General features: G+C 44.7%; 1 protein-coding gene and 1 long non-coding RNA gene across 2 annotated transcripts in view; one reads left to right on the top strand and one right to left on the bottom strand.

Annotated features, from left to right (window-relative positions):
* On the bottom strand, positions 1-24778 carry LOC142579946 (uncharacterized). Its single transcript, XM_075690630.1, has 5 exons — positions 24643-24778; positions 18560-18702; positions 16035-16111; positions 13357-13434; positions 1-296 (listed from the first exon to the last, which is right to left on the bottom strand). The coding sequence occupies exons 1-5, from the start codon at positions 24718-24720 to the stop codon at positions 160-162; spliced, it is 513 nt and encodes a 170-aa protein (XP_075546745.1). The 5' UTR covers positions 24721-24778; the 3' UTR covers positions 1-159.
* The window catches only part of LOC142579947 (uncharacterized), a 225204-nt gene continuing 221475 nt past the window's right edge, over positions 22954-26682 (top strand). Inside the window, exon 1 of the long non-coding RNA XR_012827511.1 lies at positions 22954-23888. This is a non-coding gene — a long non-coding RNA (uncharacterized LOC142579947). The remainder of the gene's footprint in view (positions 23889-26682) is intronic.

Below are 26682 nucleotides of genomic sequence, written 5' to 3'. Positions count from 1 at the left end.
TATCATATGAACAAACATTTATTCTGCGGTTTTACATAACTACAAAACTATTCTAAGACACTTCCAGTGTAAAATCTGAGCTGTAGAAACGGAAAAAAATGGTGCACGTGGCTAAAGTTGACGCCGGCACACTATAGCACCACGACGTTCTTAATGATTTTAGGCAGAATTCTTTTCGCAGTCGCTTGAATAAACGCCATGTGAAGTCGTACATAATTCCTTGTATTTCATTTTGCATTCGGTCAGTGTTGTATCGACAGTTTCGTCCCATACATGCATTTCGCATTCGTCCTTGCCTAGAAATAAAAAAAATGACGCTCATTAGCAAAAATAAATCAAGCCTGCTTCTACAAAACTTGCAAAATATGCTAAAGAAGGTACGGAAAACGGTAAATATACTGCACCCGCTTCCTGCTTGCAAGAAGGCAATCACCATGTAAAATAAGACAGTACTAGAAACCAAATTGTGGAATGCGCTTTGTACTGAAAGCCACATACGACGCTACCCCACATTTTCTTCCCGTAAGCACTCTGGTACTATATAACATATATGCTGTAGATATTCTAATTTTCGGCATTTTCTGATGCTGACCTCGAAGTGCGAGCGTCCATCTTGGGAGGTGGTTTTTAAGGCGAAGCTTTCTTTGCCTTTTCTTTCGACTTTCGCACTGCTGAAACTGCTGCTGTCCGGCACACCGCGTCGGTGGGTGGTTCAGATATTTTATATAAACGGTAGGAGCGTGGCTGAGAGGAAAAGAGACGCGATGAACTCCTTTGGACCACACCGCGTCAAAGGTGCACAATGCCCTCTAGACTGAGTTCCCGGGTCGTCGCCACTTAGCCTCTTGACAGCTGTACTTATCCGTGATCCTTCGCAAGCGCTTACCTTTCTACCAACGTGCAAGTCCAGAAGGATATCATAAGATGCCAACAAACAAAGATACCAAGGGCAACACAGTGGAAATTATTTTTAGTTACTAATTAAAATAAAGAAATGATAAATTAATGGAATTGAAAGTGGATGTAAAAACAACTTGCCGCAGGTGGCGAACGTTCCCACGGCTTCGTATTACGCGTGCCATGTTCTACGGCACATTATGCGTACATCACACGCGTAATGCGGAGCCTTGGGATCGTTGCCGAACTGCGGCAAGTTGTTGTTTCATCCACTTTTAATTCCTATATTTCTTAATTTCTTTATTTCAATTAGTAAGCACAAGTAATTTCTGCGGTGTTGTCCTTGGTATCTTCCTTTGTTTGCCTCTTACGATATTAATAATAAAAATCGGGCCCCTTCTTCCAATTCTTACATAACGAGGGTCTCAAATCTGGCAACATTGATGCCTAAAGGGAGCATGTGCGGGCTTATTGACCAGTTGCTTTCACCTAGAAACATCCCGTACTTGTGAAGCCTGCGGCAGAAAGGGCGTTCCACATCCGCCACCAAGGTTTGTGAGTGGTGGCGCTGTCTAACACTCCCAAGGTTAGTGCTAGTAGCAGCATATAAGCATCCAAGAAAGTGAATGGGAAAACAGCGCCACGGTTGCTCAGTTGGTTAGGCCATCGCACACGTTATGCATGCGATGGTCTGGTTTGTTCGCCTCTCATGACATGATTGATAAAAATCGGGCTCATCGGTTAACCTCCTTTCTTCTAATGCCACATAAGGGCGATAACGAAGTCTAGAGGTGATTTTCAGAACAAGGACGTTGCAAGGGAGGGACTGCGCCGTAGGAGCTTAGTCGGATGCGCTTAAGAGGCTAAAATACGAAGCGACGGACGGAGTCTCGCACATGACTTTGTTGTTTGACTCTAACTGGCGAACACCTTCACGCTACGATGACCAATCGCATGCCTTTTCAACTGCAACTGATGTCTCTGTTGCATATTGCGCATGAATTAACTCAGCTCCTCGACAGGAAGAGCCCGCACTCCTCTTTCAATTGATAGTTTCAAATAAACGCGCGTAAAACACATCAACGAAATTGCAACAAGACTAGCAATGCCTTCTTCGCAAAGATTCGGGGTGATGGGATATCTCGTAAGTAGCCCTAGTCCTAGTGTTTCTACGAAGCGGACAAGGCTTCACTACTTTTCAGATTCGATTCGGCTTTCGGAACATACGTTCTGAAATAACATTTCCAAAGGCAAATATTTTTGAATTGGCCACACAGAAATTCCGACTTTTCTTTAAAGTAGCGCCCGTCTGTTCAGGCATTGTACTTTGGGTGTTCTGCCTCCGCATACTGAATTGCTCTATACGGCCCGAAAAGTTCAAAATGATTTTTTCGAGCTTATAAACAATGAAACACTGTATACAAAAAATGTGTACGTGCATGCTCTATCGGCTATAGATTCCATTGGCATGACAAGCACATACGTACTTGTGCTGACGCACCTTTAGTATTCTTTATATAGATTATGTTAAGTTACCGTATAAAAGAAAGCTAGCTACAATAAGCCCAGAAAAGCAGTTCTGCCAGTACTTTACACTTGAAGGATGGTGGATCCGCTTAACTGTGCCAGCTATATTATTCGATGTATTAGGAGCTGCTTACAGTTGTCACTTCGGCGAAACAGCGCATTTCTACCAATTGAGGTAGGTTTCACGAAAAAGTGAAAATTAGCTGCTCCAAAAGTTGCAATGTCCAAATATTTGACGAAGAAGGTTCAATAAGTGATCGATTTATTCATTCGCATATGCCGCATGTTGAAACTGGGATGTTGAAGCTCAGCAGAAGTCATCTATGTTTAACTGACGTAGAGAAAGTGTGCTCCTAATTGGCTTGATACCTAGATTTTTGAAGATAGGTCACATGTGTTCGTAAGTATGCAGATTTACAATATGCGAGGCAGCCTCAAGTTTCAGCCCATAATACCAGCGCCAATTGCTCTATTAGCGAGAGCATTCACTCTAAGAAATGTTTGCACCCTTTTGAATGGCCTTCTGCCACACAACAATAATTGTCATCTGCCTTTCTGTGTTTCCTTTCTTGAAAAGGCCGCGGCCGCTACTTTCCTGTCGGGAATGCTATCATGCTGATAACATGCATGCCATTCATTACTGGAAAGTACCGGGCTCGCAGCGTTAAAGAAAGGAAATGCATCAAGGCAGATGACGATTATCGTTGTGTGGCAGAAGGGGCACTCCAAAGGGTGTAAATTTTTAGAGCGTTCGAACATCGAGGGTCGCCCTCATTATCCACTGCACACCCGTTTTCAATGGAACATGTGCTACTATTTCTGAGGTTTCAACGATGTCACGCACACCCTCGTCATTCCGCGAGCCTGGCACACACAATTGTTGCATTGTTCGGTGCCACAACTGCCGTAACCGCACGAAACAGTGTCACCTGTCCGTTAAATTCTGCACATCTCAGGGAAAATTCTAAATGAGAAAAACGCCATTCTTTCGGAGGAGTGAAATTGCACGTTTTTCTTTTTGTATGTCTCCCTTTTATCCATGTCGTGTGGTTAATGGAGCGGCCCTTACGTACTCAGCAATCAACATTTGTGAGCATATAGAAGTGCGTACAATAAATGCTGGGCCCTTTTAAGATCAGGCTTGATGCAGGACCAACTGGTGAGACATGTCGTGGTTTCGGAGACAATGTGCTCACTTGAAAACCCTCTAATTTCGATAGTGTGTATTGGGAGGCTGGGGAGGGCAAGCATCAAGCGTATTTTCCGAGATCTGTATCGGTCGCTTTAAGACCGCGGTCGTCGTAAGACATCAATGAATGCAAAGACAGTTGGCAGTTGTGCGCTGCTTATCATTAGACACTTAGTTTTGCCTGTTGTCACAAGATTATTTTAAGTATGTGCGATAATAAGACGTAACCAACTTAAACATAAATATAGGTTAATATATAGCCTGTTAAACTTCTTGCGAAATGCGCCGTTCCCCTGTGAAGAGTTTTCGAACAATGCAGCGAAGGCAAGGTCGGTAGTGAATGCAAGTCACATAACGTTGGAATTTTTAACACGCGCATTGACGTGAAAATTGGGCGAAGAAAGTTTCGATGAAACATTTGCTTTGGTGAACCACAGTACGATATAGATGATGTGTATACTGTACATAATGCTTGTGAAATTGGACTCACAAATCATCATGTCTTTGTTTCTCATGGAGGCTAGCATAAAAAAATAGTGTTCGCTTGAATGTACGTACTCCTACAAAAGAATTGAGGGACGTTTAACAGAACAGGAAGCTTATGAGGATGATAAAAAGTGTACTCGCTTTCAGTTGAGCATAACTCTGAGCACATTAGCTTTTGTCGATTGAAGTGGCGTTTATTGCAAATTCGAAGTTGCAATAGACCTAGTCGCTGATTAGGGGAACCTTCTTTATTTACGTGTTAGTTCCGTATTTCGTTGGACATTTTATATCAAAGGCACCGCAGACGTTGGTATTTCTTGAACTTCCCGCCCCAAGAACAGTATGCTGCGTCAAACCGTTTCTGAAAAATGGCACTAGGGTCCTCACATTGCCGTTTCCAAAGCAATCCTCGCACTACCGCTCTGCATAGAGCGCGGGCGTAACGAGCAGCGACTGAGAGAGACCGCATGCAGCTTTACTGCACACAAACTATTGAGGTGATGTTTAAAAAAAAGCGCTTCTTACACAGGTGACGTAGTGCCACCTGGCCGTAGTTGTCGACTATATAAACTGCATCTTCGCCTTCTGGACGCGAAGCCTGTCTAAATTTCGCTGCTGGCGCACACTGCTCACGCCAGCAGTGAAAGGGAGAATTCACTGGCTCCGCTCCCGAGTTGATCGAGTGGAGCGTTACGATGCGTCCATTTGCTTCATCGAATATAATTCCGAGACAACTTTCTATGGATGTGTAGTGAAAGATGAGGAGCCGTTCTGCACACGCAATACCTGGGTTGTTATCTTTCCACATAAACCTTCTCTTAAAATGCGATATTGCTACAAGGAACGCGAAGTTCAAGTCCGTTTACTGAAGGGAGTCGGGCGCAACGCTTGGCTTCATGTTGCCGAACGTCGGTGATTAAGGCAGTGTCGACGTCGCAGCCTACCTCCAGCATGCAGAACAAGCTATCTCACCTGTCTGCGCATCAAGGAGCCACAAAATACCTAATCTCGACATTATAATCTTCGCCGAGGCTATGTGGAATACCATCCCGGCGACTGTGTTTGGGTTTGCTTGCCGATACGCTGACGGGGAATATGCGAAAAGCTTTTGCAATTGTAATTACTGCAGTGTAATATACTCTGACGTTTTTGTGCACTGGAGTATCAGGTAAGTCCAGACATTATTACGCAAAGTGGTGCTGCGCACTGCCTGAAGTCGTTCGTGCTGAGCGCGCGCCCTAAAAGGTTCACGTGCGCTATGAAAAAGCACAAACAACCGTGAAAAGTTGAATGGTTACTTGGTTTGTGAGTTTCCCGTATTGGGTGCCCTTTTTGTTTCATATTCTGTTGGTATCATCGAAGCGAGTGGCATTAAGAGGGTAGCGTTGACACGTGTGCGTTCTTCTTGTTTTCCGACGACCATTTTTCATCAGCTAAGAGACGTTACAAAGTCGCCGCTAGACGCGAGATACGCGTTTATATATGCTAACTTTATCCAATACTATCGCTAATTCAATAGCAAAAGATTCTTTGTCGAATAAGATTCCCTGAGAGAGATCAGTAAACGCGTATACTTTTGAACACACGTGAGCACCACTGATTGAGTTGGACCTGTTGATCAGATTTCGACGAACGGCGTCTGTGCCCGCTGCTATTGTTGAGTCTTGCGTCTTCTTTGTCTTCCTGGGCACAATGTCACCCGATAATGTGCTAAATCCTTAAATTATGCTATTGGAAATGCAATTATTTGACATCGCTATAACGTGACATTCCTGAATAAGGTAATTTTCTAGAGATTCTGGGCGACACTTTACTGCTATAAATGAAGCTATATTACGGTGGCCGCTAGAAAAAAAATTTTCCACAAAGAATTGTACTCAAGTGATAGACAATTGAGTATATTACTAGCATATCTTTATAGCTGTCGTAGATTTCGAAAAAGTCTTCGTTTCAATAGGAATACGAGAAGCATTTTAAGCACTACGTAGTCGAATTGTATGCTAAGCATGCACAAATATGCTCTGAAATAACTAAAATTCTACTGTGTGAGAGCGCCGACAGGCGTCGTTCAGTGTTTGTTATCAGAAGCGGATAAGGAACCGCCAGCGTGTATAAGAAGCACGCGCTGTTTCAAATAAAGCATTCTCTGTTCCGGAACCCGCTGGTCTTCTTGCTCGTCACGCTGCGCGCCTGGGTGCGTCCCCGTCCGCACGTAATACAGAACACATGGCGACGAGGATGGGACCGACGCAAGTGGCTTCCCGGAACCATGGCGGATGCTGACAACAAGTGCGGCAGGCAACCAGGCCAGGGCGGCGAAACCTCGAGGAAACGGCAACATGTCAAAGGCGGGAAGAATCGATTGCTTTGACGAGAAGGCCAAAAAGTTTTGGCTCGTACGTGGAACGGTTCTAGTTGTATGTCGAAGCAAAAATTAGCCGTATCCTTGACGGTTGTAGGACCGAAATCATACGAAATACTGAAAAACCTGCTCGTACCCGATGCGCCGTCGAGTAAAACCTACGATGAAGCTAAAGCGGTTCTGAAGAATCATTACAGCCCCCGGAAAGCCATCGTAGCGGAACGGTGCGGATTCAACCACCGCGTACAGTTTAAACACGAAAGCGTGACAGACATCATACTCCAGCTGAAGACTTAAGCCAGAAGCTGCACATTCGGTGGCTTTCTTGACCAAGCCTTGACCAAGCTGTTTGCTGCTGACGCCGCGGTTTTGACCTTTGAAGGGGCTTGCAAAATTGCTCTGAACCGCGAAATGGCATCGAAGCAGTCGCAACAAATTAAGTCTGAGGAAGCAGCTCGTCAGACGGACCTGAAATCGGAAAGCAGGCAAATAGGCAAGCTCTCAGGCCAACAACGCCCGGTCAGACAGAACCGCAGGCGAGGAGTCGCGACAGAAGCAATACAATGTTTCCAATGTGGAAACAACCACTCGGAAAGAACATGTCGATACCGCAGGTACAAGTGCCACAACTGTGGCACGCAAGGTCATCTCAGGGCGATGTGCAGGCGGGGGGTGGACTACTCTGAACTGAATTGGGTGGACTACTCCACGAAAGAATCGGATAATGATTTGCAGATTTGCAGTATCACCAGCAACAAGTCCGCGTATTATGTTACGGTTGAGGTAGAGGGCCACAACGTGACCATGCAAATAGACACGGGCGCCTCAGTGATGGTGATGCCAAAGGCAATCTATCAGCAGAACTGGGCGCACCTGCCCCTGGAGGTGGTGGCTGATCCGTTAAGAACGTACACGGGCGAGCTTGTCCCAGTCCTTGGTTCGGTCGACGTGCAAGTAAAATACAACAAGCAGACTTGCGTCCTTCCCCTGATAATAGTCGATGATGCAGGAAAGCAGTGGTCATGCTTATTCGGAAGAAACTGGTTGAGTCGACTAAAGGTAAGTTGGAACGAAGTCGCTGCCATAAGGTCAGTAGACATTGTCAATGAGCTGAAAGAGACATTTGCGCCTGTTTTTTCGAAGCAGTTAGGACCAATTTCCGGGTTCAAAGCGCAAATACTAATAAAACCGGACAGCAAACCCGTGTTCTGCAGAGCACGTAAGGTACCTTGCACTCTTGTTGAACCAAAAAACTTGTTCGCAGCTTTAGAGGGCTTGAGTGTTTTTTTTTTGCGCTTTGGATCTAGCTTCTGCATACCAACAAGTAGAGCTATGTGAAGACTCCAAGTCACTCTTGACGATAAACACGCATAAAGGGCTCTTCTATTACCAGCGTCTGCCCTTTGGCATTGCAAGCGCTCCGGGAGTATTCCAGTCGCTTATGGACAGAATTCTCAGTGGTATTCCTCACGTAGGATGCTACATTGATGATGTAATCATTGGGGGTACCACCACGTCGGACTGTCGCGAGCTGCTAGAACAAGTACTCCAGTGGTTTCAGGCCCACAATGTAACTCTTCAAGAGGAAAAATGCAAGTTCTTTCAAAGAGAAGTTCGCTACTTGGGCCACCGGATATCTGCAGCCGGAATCCAGCCTTTGGGATCAAAAGTTAAAGGAATTACGGCTGCGCCAGAACCCTCAAACGCAACGCAATTTAAATCATTCTTGGGCGGGGTGACCTTTTATTCCAAGTTCCTGTCGAACTTGGCGACCGTGGTAGCACCGCTGTACGCTCCTTTAAAGAAAGGCCTGCGGTGGCACTGGTCCAAAAATCCGCTGCTGCTTTCCGCAAAACAAAGAAGCTGCTCACGTCGAGCCCCCAATACTCTGCTACTACAACCCAAAGCGACCACTTGTACTCAGTTGCGATGCATCCCTGTACGGACTGGGCGCAGTGATTTCGCATGCGCAACCAAACGGGGACAAAAGGCCCATTGCGTTTGCCTCTCGAACATTATCCGCAGCGGAACGCGCGTATTCGCAAATTCAAAGAGAAGCGTTGGCCATAATCTATGGGTTGAAAAGGTTTCATCGCTATCTGTACGGCCGTCGTTTTACGCTTTTCACGGACCACCAGCCATTACTCGGCATTCTAGGTGCCTGCAAGCCGATACCAACTTTGGCCGCTGCGCGCATGCAACGATGGGCGCTTATCTTGGCGGGATATCGTTACGAGCTTAAGTATCGGAAAGGGTCCCAAATGGAAGTGCCCGATGCGTTATCGAGATTGCCACTTCCAAGTCAAGCAAAGGATGAAGAGGGCGATTGTTTGGCAGTTTTTGAAACGACGCCGCTGTCAGCCAGAGATGTCATCAAGGCTACCAGACAGGACAAAGTGCTGTGCAAGGTTGCTGAACTTACGCGTAGTGGATGGCCACTGCAAGTAGAAGCCGAGCTACGACCATACCACACCAGACGAATGAAACTATCGCTAGAGCAAGGATGCGTGACATGGGATAGCAGGGTCGTGGTTCCGCCCAAACTCCAAGAATATGTGTTGGCATTACTGCATGCTGAGCACCCTGGAATAGTCCGAATGAAGATGTTAGCTCGCGGCCTAGTGTGGTGGCCTGGGCTTGACGCACGCAGCCATCGAAACCGTCGTGAAAAGTTGCAAAATCTGCCAAGCAACGCAGAGTAGCGCTCCCCGCGCCCCTTTGGAACCCTGGCCATTTCCCGCTCGCTGCTGGCAAAGAGTACACGTTGCTTTTTTTCGAGTGCGAAGGCACTTCATTCTTGCTGTGTATTGACTCTTATTTGAAGTGGATTGATGTCTTTCACATGAAGTCCACAACGGCCTTCAACACCACTGAACGGCTTCGTACCCTCTTTGCTGCATACGGGTTGCTGGAACAGCTAGTGTCGGATAATGGCCCCCAGTTTACGGCATTCGAGTTCAACAATTTTCTCGAGTCATGGGGAGTGCGTCACACGTACAGCCCACCTTATTACCCGCAGTCTAATGGAGCAGCTGAGAGGTGTGTGCAAACAGTAAAGAAAACCTTGCGTAAGCAACTACTCCATGATAGCGCTTCCGGCAGCCACAGAACGCTACGAGAACGCCTAGACCATTTTTTGCTGGCCTATTGGACAACTTCATGCGCAGTAACGGGCCGCTCACCAGCCGAACTGTTTCTAAAAAGGGCACCGCGTACAAAGCTGTCGCTGCTAAAGCCATCATTTCAAGAAGACATGCTAAAGGGGCAACAAAAGTCCAAGGCTCAACGCGACCGAGGTCGCTCTCCATGGCGCTTCTTCACGGAAGGGGACCGCGTCTACGTTAAAACGGTCAGAGGGGAGAAAACAGCGTGGACTGAAGGCCGAATAGTGAAGGTCATTAGCCCTGTCACGTACTTGGTGGACACGATGAGCAAGGTACAGTCAACAGCAAAAGTTTGCGGGATGTGCGAGCGCGTGGCAAAGCGACCCTCCTCCCCTTCTAGCGGTGAACCCCTGGTGTCGAGACCGACGCCTGCACGCATGCGCGTCCCTCCGATACTGCAAGCGTGCATGTTTCCGCGCTTCCTGTTTGCGCGCCGGCGATATCCGAATGTAGCCGCGAGGTAGCCCACTTGCGATATGCGCCGTGTCGGCTTCGATGGGCAGAACTTCGTTTAGTATACAACGGAAATCAAATGTCCATTTTTGTCTTGCAGGTCTCCTATATAGCGCGTCTTCTGCCACGCTCTTCTGCGCTAGAACGCACCGTTCGTAAAAAGAAACAAACAACGAAAATTGGCTACGGGAAGGTGCAGCCCAGAAAAACAAATGACTTGTTGCGTTCGCCACCGGGCCGGCCCTATGCGTCAGCGCTCGCGACTCGACAAAAAGCGGCCGCAAATTCATGCTTCTAAACACGTTTCACACAGTTTCGCCCGTCGAAGCCGCCACAGCGCGTATCGCAAGAGGGCTGTCCGCGGCTACATTCGTGTATCGCCGGCGCGCAAGGAGGAAGCGCGGAAATATGCACGCTTGCAGTCTGGGAGGGAAGCGCATGCCTGTAGGGGTCGGTCTCGACACCAGGGGTCACCGCTAAAAGGGGAGGAGGGTCGCTTTGCTACGCGCTCGCACATCCCGCAAACTTTTGCTGTTGACTGTACATTTCGTTCACGTTGATCATCTGCGTCTGGCCAGTTATTCCCAGCACGCAGATACGTCTACCCCATGCCAGTCATCCCAGCCAGCCATTCCAGAACACCTGCCGTGCGCGGGCCCCCAGACAGACCCGGCGGGTGTGCCCGGGAGCACGACGGGTGTGCATGAGCGGGACCAGCCCATTGAGGGAGACCGTCAGCCAATGGGTCAACGAGAGCATCTTCAAATAAATCCAGAGGATGAGGCAACCGTCCAGCCCACGTCACCCGAGCCCCCTGCCGTACCACGCTGAAGTTCACGACAGCGGCACCAACCTGTTCGTTACGAGTCGGAGGACTTTCGCAAAGGAACTTAATTTGTGGGGGAAGGAATGTGATAGCGCCGACAAGCGTCGTTCAGTGTTTGTTATCAGAAGCGGATAAGCAACCACCAGCGTGTATAAGAAGCACGCGCTGTTCCGAATAAAGCATTCTCTGTTCCGGAGCCCGCTGGTCTTCTTGCTCGTCACGCTGCCCGCCTGGGCGCGTCCCCGTCCGCACGTAGTACACAACTGTATATGTACAAGGTGTCTAAACTAGCACGCAGGGAGCCTTAAAGTCCGACGAATTCATGCGAATAAGGAAGAGTCTGTATTGTAGTAAAGTTTACATTAGTTGTACAGACATTTATTTTTTATTTCCTGACAGCGAATAGGTGAACAGTTATTATTATATAAAAACATTTCATTTGTTGTTTCAGTTATCGAGATGTCAATTAGAGTGTTTCTGGAATCGATAAAGATGTCAAAATTATCTGTTTCCGTAAACCTACAAATCGCACGTGTAACTTCTTTTAGCAGTGGTAAAAATTTCGCGAAGTAATAGCAAAATATCATGTGACTACATTCACACGCGTACGGAATGACGGCGCTATCAAACAACTTCATTGGGAAAGCAAGCTGTTCATCTCCACTGTCGACATTAAGTGCAACGGGCTTCCTAGTTGTTGGCGCGCAATAATGAGCGGGAGCTGTTGGCGGCTCGGGGGAAAATCCGGGTGTTCGGGGGAAAACTCGCTCAGTAGCTAATAAATGGCTTGCTTTTCACTCAGAATGTTTGATGGCGATCCTATCTTGCCAATGCGGGCGTGTTGTCATATGGTACCTTTCATGTCTCGCAGGATTTCTCTTCGCCAGTAATCATCATCATCAGTCACGTACACTGCCGAAAGAAGGCCTCTCGCAGTGACCTCCCATTACCCCTATCTTGCACTAGCTGGTTCCATATTATGCGTGCAAATTTTCTAGTTTTATCACCTCACCTAAATCTCTAGCATCCTGGACTACGCTTCCCTTCTCGTTGGCACTTATGCCACTCTAGTAGACAACCGATCATCTCCTCTACGCTTTATATGGCCTACTCAGCTCCACTCATTTCCTCCTAATGTTAACTGGAATTTCCTTGCACCCGCTCGCTTTCTAATCCAGACCGCTATCTTTCTGTCATTTAACGTCACGCCGAACGCCTTTCCTGCCATGGATCGTTGCGCGGTCTTTTAGTTATTTTGAAGCTTCTTTCTTAGCCTCCAAGATTACGCCTTATAGGTTAATACCAGTAGAATGCAATGATTCTTCTTTTATATTGAAGGATGGCGGTACACTGCCGGTCATTATTTCGTAATGCCAGACATACGCGCTCCCCCCCCCCAAGCCATTTTTATTTCAAAATAAATTTGTTTCACATGATAAGGATCTCCTAGTAATAATTTACCTGATAAACGCAACCTTGCACAGATTCGAGGGGTTTATTGCCAATGAAAAACCTTGTTCTCTTGTCAAGCTATTCAAAATTAGCTTTGTCTTATCATAATAATTTTCAACCCTACCGTTATACTATCTCAGTGAAAGTCCTCAATATTCTTCTAATTCAAACCCCACTTTGCTGAAGAGGACGATGTCATCTGCAAATCATAGATTTGTGGAGATAATGCCCGTTGATCCTTACTCGTTACCCTTCCCCAACTGATTACTTAGAAGCATGCAGTAAATATATCATTAGCGAAAATGTGTGTCCTTCCCTGAGGCCTTTCTTAATCGGCATTTTTCTGGTTCTATTGCGGTTACCTAAAGTAGTTTTGGATTCTTCGTAGGTATTTGCGAAGATATTTACGAATGCTTCCTATACATCTTGATACTGCAATGCCTCTGCGACTGCTGTCGCTAGTTATATGAACGCGTAATAATGTTTGTTTGCTGGTTACGTTTAAATTACCTATTATTTAAGTTTCTCTGCAACACCACAATTCAAATCTCGGCCATTAGATACGTAATAACACAGGTAAATATTAATATAAGTAGTTATATGTCAGCTAATATAATGAGCAGCGGTTTTTCAACTGTGCTCGAAGCACAAGTCACTATGTTTTATTCGAATAGATTGATTCGTCTTTCATTAATGCTTTGTGCGTGATAGCTGCGACAGCGTGCGCACTATAACATCAACCCATGATATATTTCAAACAAGTTGGCGCGCACATTTCACATTTTCCTTTGATTTCACTTGCAGAACCTAATGTTGCCAAAGACAAGATCAACAGTAAAAGTTTCTATGACATAACTTTTGTGATATATATGAAAGGGACCCTGAAACAACGACTGCAGGTTCAGCCAAAACTGATGCTACAACGATCAATCATAATGACGCTATTCTTATGACATGTTGCAAACAATTTCATTCGTTTTTGACAACACTGGGCACTCACCTCCAAGGTGAAGTGTAAGAACACCGCACTTCTCGTTCTCGTTCGCAAACTTTAGCGTGTATTTCAGCCCCTGTCCACCTATGTACAAGTAGATTATGCATATGTTACGACAACCAGCATTACAAATGAATAAGCGCAGCTGCACAGAAATCAATGAGCATGTCACGTTTTAGAGTGTCAGACATGGCCAATTAGCGTATATAGCTGTCGCTGGCCAGAAACAAATGTGTTTTTCATTCAAAAGCACAGTTTATCGCGGAAATTTATTTCGGAGCTTCGTTCTATAACATTATCTGTTAAATTACATGCTATGCATCTATACACATGTCTTAGACAATCGTTATGGTTTACAGCTGCCGTAACGTGGCTTATCATTGCATGTGATCTTTAGTACATGGGAGTCTAGACAAAGTACCTAGATTTGACGGTATTTTCTGCACATAAGAATATATTTAGAAAGAAACCAGAAATGGGGGGGGGGGTTCTAATGAAATATCGCAGAGGTTTTACGATCTCGAGAAACTTCGGCACAGCACGTCTTGAACGTAAAAAATAAATTTCCCAGTGTTGATGTCTTCTACACACAGTCACTAAAACAAAAGTAAACATTCCAGTTGAAAGAAGCCTCTCTGTGACCTTCTGTATTTGCTTGGGTAGTTGCATTGCGATTCCGTTGAACGGCGTGGAAGCTAGATAATAAGGTTGGATTAGTTCAGCCGTCAGTCTGGTAATAATATTTTTGTGTTCTCACGGTAACGTGGTTCAGCTCACTTATTCATAACGCATGATGAAATACGTCACTGCTTGTGCAATTGCGCAAAGCTCGAATGGTGCAGCTATATGTGCGCCTTTCGACTCGTGCACCGGCGTAGTTTTAGACATCTATTCCTATTTACTGGCTACGAAGAGATTTTTTCGACTTTTGAAGATTTCAAATTTTTTTTGCGCCGTATTGTGAAAGTGAGCGCATGGAAATCCTAAATTACGAATACGTGGTGAGAAATACGGGATATGAGGCGCGCGAGACGGCCGCGCCCTTTGTGGGTGGTCCCTTGCTAGGTGCTGATTAAATGAATGGGCGTACGAGTTTAATATTTCAATAAATATATTTCAAGAAAAGCAATTATCAATAAGAATTTGCTTTGTATATGCTACTGTTCTGTGTAAACATTTCTTCAAAGGTTCATATATGTAGTGTTAAAGCTCTGCGTTCATTAGAAATTTGATTACGCTGTCACCGATTATAAGGAACAAAATCTCCACGAAACCATACGTTTTTTCACGCCTAAGTGAAGTATGACGAAGATATGCTTAAGCGGGTCGTTTACATATAACAATAAAGTGCTGAGTGGCTAATGCGCTGCTTTGAGAGATCCTTTTTCTTTTTTAAACTCTGTCTGATATTGAACGACGCGGACCAGAAGTGCGACCTTGTTCGAAACATGACCGATCTTTTTACGCAAGTCTTTACAGAGATATCTGTTAGTATCCTAAAATCGCAGAAGAAAGCTCGCTTTTTATGTCAGAATCATTCAATGTAACACGCACTTGAGTTAGTTACCTAGTTTGCCAAAATAAATACCTGCAAGTTTGCCTTCTTCTACGCCCCTAGCTGGGATTACATTGCAAAAGATTCACGCTAGGTGAATTCCGCCGTCTGCAATACGGCAGAGCATGAGCTTCAAGATTAAATTCTAATATTTGTTTTGAGATGCATCCGAGAGCAGCAGACGAAGGAAAATTTGCAGTTCTTTCTAGAGAAAATTGGCAAGGAACAACAAAACAGGCTTGTAGTGAACTACAAGGGCCATAATATGCGATCTTTATCCAAACTTCAGCATGATAGGAGCTGCGGTAAGCCCAAAATCTTTTTCCTACAATAGTATGCCTTCAATAAAGGATTATGTAAGCTTCTCAGCAATGTGCACGTGCATTGCTGTTAGACCAATTATCATGCTAAAATACAACTAACCGCAGCATACGTTGGCCACAAGAGGGCACCTGAGATTATAATGAAGCGGATGACGCAAGATCCCAAGGGTGGCCAAAGATGGGGGCTGCGGAGGCCACACCGTGCCGTGGGGTGACCGCATACATGGTCGGCTGTCCGCGATTTTCCCCTTTTCGCCACAACACAATGTGTAAGCTTCACCGCAGCACACAGTGGTGCTGTTGTGAAATTGCTACCATGCGCTATTACGTTTCGCATAAAAGCCTCTTACAGCGACGTTTTCTTTTTTAAGCTATTTGCAGGTACACAGTACGTACGCCCGTCACCTTTGTCCTTCTTCTACGTCATGATTGAGGATTGAGGTAAAATGTTAATAACGGCATCCACTAGGAGCTCGCAAGAGCCAACCACAAGATTAGTCACAAATTGAAGAAAAGGAAAAAAAAAACAAAAACTTCGCATGACGCCTTCCCATTCACATTGACGCCAGCTGTCTCGCACACTGTCTCCTCAAACATGGCCACGTTTGTAAAAAAGGTCCTTTGAGTTATTCAGCGTGTAACTTCATTTTTTGTCAAGGCTGAGAGCTGATACGGATGAATATGGCTCAGTGTTTAGTTGTGTGGTCACTGTGCAGAACTTTTTGATTTCTTAAGCATGTATATTCTAGACCAAAGCGAGTGCACAGGCAAATGACAATCAGCTAATAGGCAGGCAAGATTTTCACCTTGCTCCTTGCTGACTATCATCCACGGATATTCTTCCTCTTGACCTCCAAGTTTAGCGAAGAGCTCGTTCTGAATTCTGAAACCAGATTGAAAAAAGAAATGTGACACAGTGCATACGCAGAATATGCGTACAAATAAAAGTCGTCCGGCAAACATCTTTTATAGTTTGTGTACAACTTTCATCCAACAATGGCACGTTCCGTTTTATGTGGCCTCGAAGGTTGGCTTTACAGAATGTTTCCACAGGTATACGGCCATCAGACAAAATCAAAGTCCCGCAAAATAGTTAATCATATTATTTTCATCGGACCAAACTAAATGCTTGGTGATGAGGAGGCACGATTTTGAATTGCGAACGAAACGCGGCCGTGTCACAGACTGGCTAACCATGGGTAAACACCACGGAAAATACACAAGTTATTTCGAATATACGGTACTGCAATTACAGCGTTCACTCCGACGACATCTGTCCACTGGGGAAGCAATAGGCTTTGGTGTGGCGGCCGGAAACTTGAGATTGCCTAGTCAATGGCATTGCGCCAGCTAAACACGAGGTCGTAGGCGGTTTCCCGGCCGTCGCGGCCGCACTCGCATGGAGCGCAAAGAAAAACGCTTGCGTACCATGCCTTGGTGAGCGCTAAACAAACCGAGGTCGTAAAAATTTATATGGAACCCTCCAATATGGTGTTCCGCATAACCCTGCGTGCAATTTCAGTGGGTTAAATCGAACACTTCTTTAATCTTGCGCTCCTTTGACGCGCTATAACGACCTTTGCCATGATACTGTTCCCAGCATAGAAATGAAAGGTGCTTGTGTGACTTCGTACAGTCCTGTTTTTTTCCTATGTATAATTGTTCCATAAAGTTCATCAGAATACAGTTGGAACACATAAGAAGCCGCACAGGCGTTTGTTATCTCAGTCACAGTCTACAGTGTGGTATTCTTTATACTAAAATAGAGTATTCCTAGCGTATGTTAATTGAAAATTTCTCTGTACCCAGTTTTGATACTACAAATTAATGCCACGCCATCAGTATCGGATGCTTTACTGTCTATTCTATGACGCTTTAGCGAAATGTTTACCAACGACCTCTGATTATGCGATGTTACATTCCCGCCGTACCCTTGTGCCCATAACTCGTTTCCAATTAGGGAGGCGGCCTGCTTGTAGTTTAATATACATAATGTAAACGCGGCTGCTTATAACAGACATGTGATGCCTGCCTTCAGGTCAGACTGATCTACCTGAATTCTTCCGCTTGCTTTTCCTGTTTTGCTTTCACAAAAGCACTTTTCTGTTCTTGACAATGTTATTCAGCCTACTGGTGAGATTGCGCCAACCCAATTCTTTCTGTGATTCGCGGAATGGCATAAAGGAAAGAAATCGCACTGTGTTTATTCTGAGAGTCCCGCGTGACACCGTCTGAACTAAGTGTTTGGCCGCGATTATTTACTCACAAGTAGAGTATCCCTATGCTTTAAAGGAACAACAGGAATCCACATATCCTTTTCTGGGATTGCTGTTGAACTTCTTCAGCATCTGACCGTGCAATATGTGGCGTTATACGGACTATAAAGACACACTTTAAAAATGTTCGATGAAACAACTAAGCGTCAGTTTGAAATTAACCATATTGTATAAGCTTTTTACATTGTTGCTGTGAAATAAAAACAAGGATCAATGCTTCCTATTGGCTAAAAGAATTACCAACTTTTCGAATAATTGAATCTTTTTTGGCTAGCACATGGCACCGCTGAAATAAATCTGCATTTAGTAATTTGGCCGCCATTTAGCGCTTGTCACTCTCGGTGGCATCTTTGTATCAGTAAAGTAGCCTTCGCAGTTTGAAGATACGCTGTCGGAGATATGAATGTTTACGATTTCGTCATGGACCTGTCAACAGTCAAGAAACCTTTATTAGCGATGTCACAATATAGTTCTGGTAGATGATTTGCTCTTTTTATAGCTGTATACCCTCCAAAACAACGTTCACATCTTCGATCACGGACTGCTATCCACAGTTCAGGCCATGCAGCAGAAGAACTACACTTCGTAGGATTGCTTTCCAGCTCCACTGTATTCAAATTGAGAGTTCTACAGAATAGCCTTGCATCACCTTGTGTTCACCAGTTTCGCTGGGCTCAGGTTGAAGTTGGCCTAATGTCCTCACCGGAAAATATCACTCACCTGTTATACTCGACGATCAGCTAAGATCTATTATCATTTTTGGCAGGAAAGACAAACTCGAGAAAATAGAACACTTTGCTCTATTCATATATTCCATTTGTGCAACTTTAAACCTTCGGTGTACGTTTTTATATTGAGGGTTTTCCTAGTGGATATTAGGCTTACACATTGGTAGCCGTATCAAATGTTCTTTGTGATTAAGCAACTTTTTTTAGTTCTCGCGGTTGCTATTTGTACTTCCGCTCTATTTGGTGAAATACATATCGAGAAAAAACTATTTTTGTGTACGAACAAAGAGAAAGGTTTCTCCTAAATGTAGGAGAAAGACTACTTACTTTTTCTCTCCATTTTTGTAATGTTGTTCGAACTTGTAATCAGTATTGTTCAAAAACAACTTTGAAGCATATACACAATCATGATGATTTTGTTGCTTATAGCTTCGCTGCTTCAACCAAACCTTTTCGGTAGTGTCCAAGGCCTGTGAAAACCATCGGATAATAACGTACGCTTTTAGTCGCTGGTGTATGATGACTAGACTTCAGCTATTCAAGAATTCCGTTGTTGTGTATGATTGCTTTCCATCGCGATAGTAATAGGCGAGGGCACTTAGTGTGGCCGTTTCTATGTGAGCTGTCTCTCTAAAAAATAATTCGTACTTTCTTATCCCTTGTCGCATCTTCGTGACCTCCAATTCTCTTTTTCCACAGTATAGAATAATTAGCAAATAAACAAGAATTACAGAGAAAACGAGGGCTAGCTCATATCCAAGGTCCAGATTCTGAGCAGTAAGTGTAGCTGGGCATATTATGCAGTGACTAGATGTAAGGCAAGTCGTGTTTAATAACAGCAACAGAATAATCGCGAAGACAAAAAAAAAACGACAAAGTAAGCGAAGCATGGGGCGGCATGCAGCTGGTTGGCCGGGACCTCCAATTGATAAGTGTAGCTTGCGACTGTGCACGAATAATCAACGAATAAGTACCCAATAATGTGCACGCTGTAAAAGGTCACTTCTTCCGTGACAACTGAAGTTTGGCAGGTCGCGATGGCAGACTATCGTCACTCTAGGAATTTGCGTGACCTAATAACCTCTTCCAAGACTAAAGTGATTATTCCTGCTCGTTGTCATCCCTGCAATAAGCCCCGTTGTAAAGTTTGTACACATATGACCGCATCAAAGAGTGATAGAAGCACAGCATCCAATTTTCCTGTTAAAATCAATGGCGACATCACTTGAAACAGTACTAGCATCATCTACCTGCTTGTATGTGCAGTGTGTCATATGCAGTATATCGGTCAGACCGGAACCTCTTTTCGTGGCAGATTCAACAACCATAAAGCGCACGTTAACAGCTTGCCGCACCTTCCATTATCTAAACATGTGCGACTGCCAGGTCATACGTTTGACAACATCAAAGTAACAGTAATGCAACCAAGTTTCTTATCGCACCATGATCGAGAATACGAGAATTCTTTCTCATACATAAGTTTACCAGTGTCATCCGGTATCAACGAGAGCGCAGGAAAAATGTCGTGCCTTTCTGCCATATCTTGATGTTTATGTCCTTGTACAGAATTGACGATCCATGCCAAATCAATTTGTTCCTAGGTTTGCCATGTCGCAATTGATATCATTCTGTAACTTCATCATTCACACGACAATCATCATGAAACAATATAGATATTTTATACATACCACTTACTGTGCCCAAGACATACTTACTGCTGCACTTTTTCTGTTATTATTTGCAAGTGTACACGTGCATGTACTGATGATTATGCCCACGTGCGCATGCCCATAAAAGCGGGTGCGCACTTGTATCTGTGTTTATTCTGACGATGGCCGTGCCCCGGCCGAATCGGTAAAACATTCAAAATGCAATTTTTGTAAGTGTGCGCCTTCGTTTCCTTAACTACCTTTGGACCGGACCTTTTCCTTTTCCTTGAATTATATATAACTTTTATTAACAATTGCAGTTGAAGAAACTTCATGTGGCCTAAAAGAATTGTTCACTGAAGTGACGGCCGTATATGAGTAGTTACAAGAGCTCATAGTAGACAACAGTTTATTTTCACAGTCTGATTCCCTTCGTATTAACAAGATACTGGCGTCTCTCGGATGAGCCATACGACAAACGGAGCCAGTTAAACACGTTAGGAAGATAGATGCGCTTTGTGCGTATTAGGTCGCACAAATACACATAAATGAAAAAGAGCCATATAATGCCTTCTGAAAGTTTTAATACACATAGATACAATCGAGAAATTTTTTTTCTTACGAAAGCTCACTTGAGAAGATACGACAAAAATATAAAAAAGATTGCACATTATATAACAAAAAGACAGACAAGCATCCATGGAAAGGCTATATGTAAACATTTGAGAACACTACTTATTACTAGAATAATCCGCTCAAAATATTGTGACTTCATAACGCTCTTCTTTATTACTTCTCTTCCAGCAAATTGCTTTCTTGCTTCATTTCTCGGTGGCAGTAGAAAGGATTATCGGGTAATAAATAATCAGGCGCACAAACACACAACCATATCAACAAATAAATAAATTATGGTAGGCGACCTTAATCTTAGATTTGAGTAGCTCTTAGTGGCACTCGCACCACGGCGTTCGTGTTCTTTAGGTTAAGCGAGTGAACGTCTTTACCCTGGAGCGATGTGGGGCCGAGGAGCGAGGAAGGGCGAGCAGGAAGCGCAGCGTGCACCACCTGGCAGGGCGTAGCACCTAGCGAGCGGCGCACGAAGCGCATGCTAAGCGCCCTCTCTGATGCTGACGTCAGACCATGTAACGAGGGCACGCACAGCTGTTGCAACCAATCAAACGAGCGAGCGAGCAAGTGCGCGCCCCGATTGCAAAGGCGAAAGAGAGGAGGGAGTGGCGTCACATCCGTTCTACTAAGCCGGTTAATTAATTAGCCGGTTAAGTATCATGCCACCTCCTTGTGTGTGACGTCATTAGTGATGTCATTGCTTGCGCTTTCAACTTCCAGTTTTCCGGGAATATCGCCGAAGTCGTGCTCACTTGACGGGTCTCGAAAGTATACGATCGTGTGCTTTGGTGTGCGGTAATATGCCATTTCTGATTAATTCTAATTATTCCACACACTTCAGTAACTCTGCTTGTAACTAATCTTGCTCTGATATCGTATATTGAATATAACCCATGAATTTTGTACTGTACAATTTTTTTTCTTTTTTCTGATAGATTTTTAATTTCGTCGCTAGCCGTCACAGGAGGTGAACTGAAAGTGTTGCGAGAGAAACAAATATTTCGATGGCTGCTGGTGCAACCAATAAATAATAAGGCACAGCGTTATCTTAACAGCGTCATAGGACCCGGGAATAAATAGGAACAGCATGGATTACGTTATTGAGATGCTGATAAATCATGTGACGAATAAAAATTGATAAGGTAAATGCACAGTATAGACTATGAAGTTTTACAAATAGCGCAACGGAGCTACTTTGTGTGCCCAAAAGGCCTCACCCTGCTTGTGCTCTTATGTACCCATTTTTTTCCCTTTCTATCATTCTTGCGTCGTTTTTTAAGCCAGGTGAATTGCTTGAAGCTTGCTTCACTTTCCTGAGGCTTGCGTCACTGCCTACTCGCCTCGTAATAGCACCTTATAACTTTTCGCAACTGAATACTCATGTGTGCTTTACTGCGCAACGAGCACTCTCACTAAAACTGGCGCCTTGGTAAGGAACGCATCAGAGCTATGCGAGAGTTCCCAACTTCTTTCTTTCATCAAGAATATTTACCACGCAACGTTCACGAAGGCGTACCCCTGCGTTAAAGCTAGAGCGAACAATTTTCCTAATCAGTCCGTTACGTCGAATCGGAGAGTTAAGCGAGAGTTGTAGCTTAGTTTGTCTGTCTTAGTTGGAACTTTGGCTGTCCGTGCGCCTGAGGAGTACTACATACGCGGGTGGTGCGTTTTATTTTGCAGGTAATCTGCGCCGATGTGTCCCTAAATATGCGCGAATGTATGCATCGTGTATGCGTTGTGTATGCAGTCTATGCAGTGTGTGTGTGTGTGTGTTTGTGTGTGTGTTTGGACAGACCAAAACGATGCACACGTCGTATGAGTAATAATCGCTTACTGCGTTTACTTATGTGCTGATACAAACTATTCTTTAACATACCAAGCGTGCTTTGCATTACGAAGACAACTGGATTTGAGTCTGCTTATTCTTTTGTCGCCTTTTGGTGAGGGTGAACCTAACGACAAGAAGCTGAACTACTATGACGGCGTAACACTAAAAAGGGGACGTGCGACTACAGCACCCCGAATTTCCAGCTTTTACTGCGCTGGCAGTGCATTTGGGAAGATCCCAACGTTGCGCATTTGCAACTGAGGCACAGACGCAGCAAGGCCAGTTTAAAGCTCTTAGAGAGACACTATGAAGAGAAAAAATATTTCAGCTGTATTCGTATGTTGCCCCTCCCCCCAAATACAAAATATTGCGGCAGAACCCATGTCACGATGACTGTCGACGGTCACATGTTAGCATTGAGTCAGTGTAGCGGCTCAAGGTATTGCCACTACAGAAAGGAGTTTTTTAGGAAGCCAGTACTTCACATGGAATCTTCTTTCGGGCTTATCTAAGAACACTCGGCGCCATCTAACGCCGTTGGCGCGATGCCTGCACGTGACTTCCGAAATGCATGGCATGCCTATACGTGCGGACGCGGAGAAATGCGCCATGTGGCATCTGGGCTCCTCTCTCGCGCTGCTTTCTGGACACGCTGGGCCATTAATTATTGATATTGTTTGCGTTTCTGTATTTGCTCCCGATTATGTATATCTATTTTTTTCTGGCTCAAACAAACAAACAAACAAACAAAGAAGCCAGGATTGCATATGTACATGTATGTGTCAAAGTTTGTACACCCACTCCTGTAATAACCCCCATGGTGTTGACAGTATGTTGAAATAAATAAATAAATAAATAATCTGGTGACGCGGCCGAGGAATCCACGCGTGACCTCCAAGGCAAGAAATGCGGCACGCCAGTGATAAATAAATAAATAAATAAATAAATAAATAAATAAATAAATAATCTGGTGACGCGGCCGAGGAATCCACGCGTGACCTCCGAGGCAAGAAACGCGGCGCGCCAGTGCCTTCAAATGCCTAGTATTGTTCCCTCGCTTATCGCGCATTCAATTGCCACATACATAAGTCGCGGAAACGTTCGTCGAAGTGTGGCTAATGCCCAATGTAGTCGTGTGCAGCTCGCTGAAGGTTTGGCGTGAAAGCCGTTCATTGAACAGCGACACACACCCAGGGCATTTTTCTCACAGTGCTTTGGGTTACTGTACATGAGGAACCCTTGTGATGTGGATTCGATTGCGCTCATCCCCGAAGAAAGTTAAGGGAATTTCTTCGTCATTGTAGAGCGGCACATGCCGAGTGACATATACCTAATTACCTAAGTTGATGTCAAAGACGTTCATCGAAGATCGGCACACACCTACTGGTACATACCGAATGACCCTAGTAGGCATCAAAGAAGCTCACTGAAGACCAGCCCAGACCAAGTGGGACATACGCAGTGCTCCAGGTTAGCGCCAAGGAATGTCTACCAACTGTGGTATCAACCCAGCTGGTCCCGGCACTACAGCGACTTAATCAACGTGAAACAGGTTCGTGGAATTGCGGCACGTATATACACACTATCACGTGCTGAGTTATCCAACTGCTTGGTTCGAATCCTGCTAAATCTACACAGCAGCCCGATGCGCTGCCCATTCGACCATTGGCTAACCTTCCTGTCATTGCGTCTATTTCTCCTCCGCCTCCATTCGACCTTGAACTACCCGGTGACCCAGGCCGGCGGGAAAAAGGTTGGATAAAAACTTACATCGATTCCTAAAAACGTAACCCTCGGAAAGTGCGTGACATCCGCTAATAGTGACAACATGATTTATGCGAGTATAACTCGCATCCATCAGTCGAGTGGTGGAGTTGGATGCGAGTATAACTTGAAGCAACGCGAAAAAGATGAGGACAGTAATCGAAAATCGGAGTCATCCTGCTGTGTTTTCTTTCGATTCCAATTCTCGTGTTCGCGCTGCTTCAAGTTATGCCCTGATAATGCGAACGCAGTAATATCTTAAATCACATTTGCGCGTCATCGAAGTAAGCCTATTCTGTGGGCAATGTAACTGAACATCACTGGTTGGCTTGCGCTGTTTGCCGGGTTCATTACAACAACATACCCAACAAAAAGTCAGAAAAAAAGAGGACGCACACACACAATGATGAGGGAACCAAGCACTAATATTCGTAGCAAAAATTATGTTTTCTTCGCATTTTATGCAGCTGCTATATCGAGAAGGTGAAAAATAACCTAAATATTATAATTTAGAGTGCTGTATAAAACGATGTTTCGCTTGCCTTATACAGGTCTTGGAAGCTGATTGCATTAGCAACGGTGCAAAGTGCAAGTAGAGCAGCAAAGTGGAAGTGCAGCATAGTCCGTGTTTAAACGGGCCCGAGCGCCAGTTGATGGGCTGACAACAAAACAATGAAAGCAAGCCTCTTATATACGCAGAACGGGGAACGTCAGAGAATAATTTGTTTTGTTAGTTGAAAATATTCCTGAGTACGACGTAGCGATGACATTTCAAAACAGGATAGCGACACAGTGCTGTCAGAAGGTCACACGATGCCCACACAATAGGCAAAGACTTGCAGAAGTATGTTTAAGAAATATATTCGCGCATGAAGCCTAATACGGAACAAAGCACATGCGCGCAAAAGGCAACCGGTCAGATAACGTAGAGAAAAACGCAATTCTAGTGCGACAGATATTTTTTAATGATACGCAGAACCATTATATGACATACAACGTCAACAAGTGTTTAAACAGCAGTGGAAATCGCGTTGACACCTTTCGCCAGAAAAAAATAGGAACCGGTAACAGATGGGGGGGGGGGGGGGTGCATGTTTTCTACTATAATTTGTACCAAAAGATGTAAACAAACTGAACACGAAATGAAAGAAAAATACTGTGTGGACACTTTGTACGATTTAGCTTTATTGATAGCCTTTATTCAGTGTGTCTTTCGTTATTGAACATAAAAAAACAAAACGTTAGTCGAATTACCCTACTACGAAATAAGTATGCGCCCACGCAGACACCATATGCAAAAAAAGTAATAACCCGAAATGGCCCATTTTCTTATTTAGTAAAGGAGCCCAGATAGCAACAATTCGCGGCGCTACTTGCGTAATGAGGTAAACTTACCGCACAATTTTATGCCAGCTATTTCTATACATGTCCGTTTTTAAATGCTGCAATCAGTGTTAGGATGGACCCCTCACCCCTCCTATAAAAACATGTGCCGTTGAGATTGAATGATGAAGTTAATTTTATAGGTTGTTGTATTATGCAGTTAAAATGTTGGATTTTCTTCCATGTGATGTCTGCCTATGCAGATCTGCAGTGACGTGATTCGAATAAGTCTTGTGGGCTCTGAAAAAAAAAATGTCATAAGCCATTTCCTTCTGTGAAGGTGGATTACCAGCAAACCTGGTTAGCACACGACAAAGAGGTGACGTAGAGTTTTCAACAAAGGTACGAACATACTCGTTGTGCAGATCGGTGGTCATCGTGACAATCGGTATGCACCCACATTCTCCTTTCACTTCTGGTATTAAATGCGTCCGGACGTAAGACAGTGAATGGCTGATACCTCCTTAAGCAATGGTTCGTACCATCGCAAATTAGAAAAAAATTGACGCGGACGCTCCACTACGACGACAGAAGAGAAATATTCTATGCTGGAAGGATGAGCGGCAATGGAGCCAGCTGCAGCAGAAGACGACGGCGACGAGGAAAGCACGAGCATTGTCACGAGCACGTTCGCGCGCTTGCGCCGAGGGGCGCCAACGAGCTAGTTCGCTTGTTGTTCGCGGACGACGGAAATGCCCTAGCATTATAGAGCTTCGCTGTTAAGAGTGTTACCCGCCGTGAGTGCTCAGTGGCTGCTATGGTGTTGGGCTGCTGAGCACGAGATCGCGGGATCGAATGCCGGCCACGGCGGCCGCATTTCGATGGGGGCGAGAAGCGAAAACACCCGTGTACTTAGATTTAGGTGCACGTTAAAGAACTCCAGGTGGTAGAAATTTCCGGAGTCCTTCACTACGGCGTGCCTCATAAAGAGAAAGTGGTTTTATCACGTAATGCCCCATAGTTATTTCTTTAAAGTGTGCAAAGTAAAGAAAGCGACAGTATGTATTATGTTGAAACATATTTCAAAAATACGATCATCGGCCATTGAGAGGTAAAAGCGACAAAAATGAGTGAGCATTACGTGGCAATGATTTGAGCTCTCAGTTCCATGATCTTAGCCTGTTTGAACAGATTACTCACTCAGTACACGTCCTGCATCCCAGGATTGAAGTGAAAACTACGGTAGTTTGGTGCAGTCC

Source organism: Dermacentor variabilis, chromosome 4, assembly GCF_050947875.1.
Source record: "Dermacentor variabilis isolate Ectoservices chromosome 4, ASM5094787v1, whole genome shotgun sequence".
Classification (NCBI taxonomy): domain Eukaryota; kingdom Metazoa; phylum Arthropoda; class Arachnida; order Ixodida; family Ixodidae; genus Dermacentor; species Dermacentor variabilis.
Note: the sequence above shows the minus strand (reverse complement) of the source record. Positions and strands in the feature narration are given on the sequence as shown.

What these genes read in the sequence shown, in the direction of transcription:
- LOC142579946 (XM_075690630.1), bottom strand. Translation starts at nt 24,720, where the DNA reads ATGCTGCACTTCCACTTTGCTGCTCTACTTGCACTTTGCACCGTTGCT. An exon ending in GATAGTCAGCAAGGAGCAAG is followed by an intron (nt 13,435 to 16,034) that starts GTGAAAATCTTG and finishes ACTTGTACATAG; the next exon opens with GTGGACAGGGGCTGAAATAC. An exon ending in TCTTACACTTCACCTTGGAG is followed by an intron (nt 297 to 13,356) that starts GTGAGTGCCCAG and finishes TTTTATTTCTAG; the next exon opens with GCAAGGACGAATGCGAAATG.